The following is a 4,743-nucleotide window of genomic DNA, read 5'->3' on the forward strand; positions in this document are numbered from 1 at the left end:
ACACACGTTAACACACACTAACACACACACTAACACACACTAATACACACTAACACACGTTAACCCCCCCGCCCGTTGGACCCGTTCTCCAGCCGGACCTGAGCGCCATCAGGGCAGCCGCCGCCTCCCTGCGGATGCTTGGGGAAGTGTGTGTGAGCGTCTGTCCCAGGATGGGGACGCCGTCGGAGGCCAGAGCCGGCAGGGGGTCCAGCCTGGAGCAGGAGGTCAGAGTGGAGAGGAGCAGCTCCTGTTCCTCCTCCTGCTTCTCCCGACGCACCTCCTCCAAGTGACGCAGCTTCAGCATCAGCTTGGGGACCAGAGAGAGGAGAGCCTCAGCGCCTGGAGGGGACAGACAGGAGGACAGACAGGAGGACAGACAGGAGGACAGAGGGACAGGAGGACAGACAGGAGGACAGGAGGACAGAGGGACAGGAGGACAGAGGGACAGACAGGAGGACAGAGGGACAGACAGGAGGACAGAGGGACAGGAGGACAGAGGGACAGACAGGAGGACAGAGGGAGAGACAGGAGGACAGGAGGACAGATGGACAGGAGGACAGATGCTCTCAGTGAGGCTCAGGGTTAGCAGCAGCAGCAGCAGCTGCAGCTGCAGCAGGTGCTGCGTCTTGGTGCTGCAGCAGCCTTGGCTTACCTGCAGGCAGCTGAGCCAGGCCGCTCAGCACCCGGTGGACGTTCGTCCTGCAGGAGGTGGACGGGTCGTCCATCAGGTGGGACAGCGAAGGGAGCAGACCGGAAGCCAGCAGAGCCGACCTGAGCAACAAACATCAATCACACGGAGGAGGAGGAGGGAGGCGCCCCCTGCTGGACAACCCAGGTACAGCAACAACAAACATTCTGCTTCTCTTCAAGCTGCAGCATTTATTTATTTATGTTTATTTGTTTATTAGGCTTCTTGATCTGAGTTTGAATTTTGTACCACAAACATATTAATGTGAACTAATATAATAAAAAAATCCTTTCTTCTCTTTTATTTGATGGGTTGTTATTTTTTATTCTATTAATTATATATTTCATGTCTGTTTGTCCAGAGCTGAAAATAACAACTTATATTTACCTCAGTGACGTTTTGCAGTTATTTTACTGCAGTTTTATTAATTTTGTTTTGAAGTTTTGCTGCGTCTACTTGAGTCAAATGTCTGGAGAAAAACTTGAGAAATCAAATTTTTTTACTGTAAAACTAATTAAATAAATTAAATAAACTAAAGTTATTTTGAGAGAAACTAAAATGTTTCTGCAGAAGTTGACATTATTTTGTGTCAATTTGCTTTTATTTAAAATTTAAGCAAATTTTTAAAAAATGAAAAAATTAAATCAGTAAAAAATGTGAAAATAAAAATCCTGCTATTTTTGTTTTAATATTTTTCAGACTTTTTGGAGATGTTATTTTTTCAGTGTTTTAAAAATAATTCATGAGATAATTGAAAATAAATAAAATCTGAAAAAAGAAAGTCCCTCTAAATGTTTTTGTTCAAAGTTTCATGATTTAAATGTAAACTTTTGTTCTTGTCAGAATGAGGAAAGTTTTATAAGTGAATTATTTCACTGAACGAAGAACAAACATGATAAATAAAAAACATTTTTAGTTTCATGTTGATGTTTTAAAACTTATCATATTTTCTTCTTCTGTTAGTTTTATGTTTGTTTTCTTGTCTTTTTGTTCCATTTTCCTCTTTAAAAACCAGATTTTGTTCATAACTTTTTCATGTTTCCCCTCCAGGCCCTCGCTGGTCCTCCGGGACCTCTGACCTCTGACCTCTACCTGCCGATGCTGTGGTTCATGACCAGGTGCAGCAGTTCGCAGGTTTTGCTCCTGACTGCAGCATCGTCGTCCTGCAGCAGAACCTGCAGCTGCTTCAGGAAACCTGCAGCACAGGACAAACAGGCCAGACCGTGAACGCACCATCCTGCTGCGGCCCCGGTTCCGGTTCGGCCCGCTCACCTCCGGTCACGGTCTGGTACAGCCGCTCCGGCTCGTGGACCAGGTCGCAGAGTGACGTCAGAGCGCGCACCTTGTGGGCGGGGTCTTGGACCTGCAGCTGCTCGAACAGCTGCGGGACCGCGCGGCGGCCGAACGCCACCGGGGCCCGGTTCGGGTCCATCACTGGTGTGGTCATCGGAACCGCGTTTCCCTGCTTCAAGTCCGCCGGTTGGACTGACGCCGCTGTTGCCTAGTAACAGCGGGTAAACATTGCTGCTGCGTTCAGGGACCGCAGGGAAAACCCGCCAGTTCAGAATCTGATGGTCTCTCGATCACTAGATTTATTATTGATTTATAGATTATTGATCAGGTCTGTGGCTGCATTTCGTTAGTTTTATGTGTGACTCTGAGGCGCCACCTGCTGGTGAAATGTCAGAGTTAAAAGATGATAAAGAGCAAAACTTTCCTGAAATGTTTCATAAATCAGAATTAAAATCATCATTAATTCCTTAAAGCAATCACAGGTCCTGTTAGACATCCACCAGATATCAGTTTTATAATATTATTGATTTATTATGTCTGGTAAATAAAAGTAAACTATAAAAATGTAACTGGAATAATTTGAGTTGATGTAACTTGAGTTGAACTGAAGTGAATGCTGGACAGTTATTCCCTCTAAAATGAATAATCCTCCTTTTACTGAGTTTTTCCAAATAGAAATGTTAGATTTATTCATTTCTTCATCATTATTTCTAAAAATTTTCTCCCAGATTCAAAAGTTTCACTGATGTTTATTTGAGCTCAGCTTGTTTATTACATTTATTATGTTTATTACATTTATTATGTTTATTATATTTATTATGTTTATTATATTTATTGTTTTTTTGCTATAGAAATCTTTTCCTGAAACGCTCAGAGTAAAACATGAAGAAGTCGTTTCTGCCTCGTTCATAATCATATCAGGACTTTTCTGGTGATCAAATGTTCATTTATATGAATAAATATTCATGTGAATAATAAACTGTTCCTGCTGTAGAGATGAATGTTTGTTACATCCTCTGGTTTATTAAGGACAACATTCATTTTAATGTAAATCTGTTTAATTAATGATTAATTCAAATCTGATCAACTCTAAAATGTTTCTTAGCAGAATTCAGCTTCATGTTTAATAAAATGTTTTCTTCATGCAGGTTGAATCAACTAAATTATTCTCACTTAAAATGAGTAATTATAACTTAATAACTTGAGTTAAATTAAAACATAACTGTGAGCCTTTTGAGGACAGATTTTTATGCATAATTAGAAATAATTATTTGGATTAAATGACATAATTAAATTATAACAACAAAATATTTTAGATTAATAATCCATCAGAACTTAAAAATTTAGGCAATTTTTCTCTTGTTGGGATCCTGGGTTTGGGGGTTTGTTTTGTTTTCATCCACCAGAGGGCGCCCTGTGGTTGTTTTGGGCGTGTTTTCCACTACCACTGCTCACCTGCAAGTCTTCATCTCATCAGAGGAGCTTAAGAGGAGGTTCAGCCAACACTTCGACGCCAGAGGGTACTACCGGTACCGGTACCAACAGCCACCTGTGCTTTCATCAGGGTTGTAGTACTCGAGATCGGTCTCGGGGTCTGAGGACTCGGCATGCGCGGAGCTATAGGGGGGGCTGGAGGGGCTGCTGCCCCCCAAACCAGGCCGAATGGGGGCCCGGGCCTGGAGGTGCCAGGGAGGGAGGAATGGTTTCAAGTAATTGAAATATGTGATTATAGACAGAGAAAGTGCGCCCTCGCCTGTTGATAAGGGTGTATTTAATGTTAAATACCCCCCAAACCCCAGCTCAAAAGTTTCAGTTTCACTCCACGTAAGGGGCCCGGTAATTCCTTAGGGGCCCGGTGATTGACTCGGCATTTTATTTCAAGACCAGTCGAGACCGTAACTGTGAAAATACCACTAAACATGCAGCATACTGTCCAGTTCATTTGTTGACATCTTTGTTTTCATTGGATGCAACATGCACCGATTAAAATCCAACCAATAACGTGTTTCTGTTTCCCTCCCCACTTTTCACTCGCGCGTGGCGCTCCAGGACATGCGCAGTGGTTTCCTCTCAGCGGCAGAAAATGTTTGTCTAATCGTCAGTAATATAATATCGCTGCATAAATCATAAGAAATCCGATGGCCACAGCTAACTCAGCAGCGCTTCGCTTTCACAGACGGTGGGGACAACGTCTAACTTTTTTCGTCACTTAGAAAAGTAGCTCAAAGAAGGTAAGATCCGTTAACATGATGTTAGCAAAGCTAGCTGTACAGAGACACAAAAGCATTTGTGATGAAAAAAGTCACTCACTGTCTGAGTTATTGTGCAGAGATGTTAATTGACTTGTCGCAAATATGGGACAAGCTATGTCGAAAAGTCTGCAATTTAGTGATGTGACATTCAGGAACAGTCCGATTCATCTGCTCGTCTCTTTACTTATTAAATAGAACTGGAGTGTCGCTGAGAGCCGTTGTTCTATCAGATAACCGTACGATGTCAGAATAGCATACATGCAGTGAGTACCATGCCTGCGCATTAAGAAGTCCGACCGTCAGAGGAGATGTCAGTTCACCATATGCAACAAGTTATGACGAAAATAAGTTATTAAATTGTTTTCAATGATAACTATAGATATACATGTGTTGTCATGGTTTCAAAGTGTATTTAAAGCAGGTCTGGCTGCAGCTGGAATCAGCTACAACACACGCCCATGTAAAACTCATTAACCTACTTAACCGCTAAGTCAGGATGCCATACAACTA

The 4,743-nt window shown here is 42.5% G+C and overlaps 1 protein-coding gene across 1 annotated transcript; it reads right to left on the reverse strand.

Annotated features, from left to right (window-relative positions):
• Positions 1-6: 6 nt before the first annotated feature.
• Positions 7-2,736, reverse strand: LOC103133239 (radial spoke head 14 homolog). Its single transcript, XM_007545010.2, has 4 exons — positions 1,961-2,736; positions 1,781-1,883; positions 653-771; positions 7-339 (listed from the first exon to the last, which is right to left on the reverse strand). The coding sequence occupies exons 1-4, from the start codon at positions 2,133-2,135 to the stop codon at positions 50-52; spliced, it is 687 nt and encodes a 228-aa protein (XP_007545072.2). The 5' UTR covers positions 2,136-2,736; the 3' UTR covers positions 7-49.
• Between the last annotated feature and the right edge of the window lie 2,007 nt (positions 2,737-4,743).

This window comes from Poecilia formosa, unplaced genomic scaffold, assembly GCF_000485575.1.
Source record: "Poecilia formosa unplaced genomic scaffold, Poecilia_formosa-5.1.2 Scaffold2416, whole genome shotgun sequence".
NCBI lineage: Eukaryota > Metazoa > Chordata > Actinopteri > Cyprinodontiformes > Poeciliidae > Poecilia > Poecilia formosa.

What these genes read in the sequence shown, in the direction of transcription:
- LOC103133239 (XM_007545010.2), bottom strand. Translation starts at nt 2,135, where the DNA reads ATGACCACACCAGTGATGGACCCGAACCGGGCCCCGGTGGCGTTCGGC. An exon ending in ATGAACCACAGCATCGGCAG is followed by an intron (nt 772 to 1,780) that starts GTAGAGGTCAGA and finishes TTTGTTGCTCAG; the next exon opens with GTCGGCTCTGCTGGCTTCCG. An exon ending in CCTGGCTCAGCTGCCTGCAG is followed by an intron (nt 340 to 652) that starts GTAAGCCAAGGC and finishes TGTCCCCTCCAG; the next exon opens with GCGCTGAGGCTCTCCTCTCT.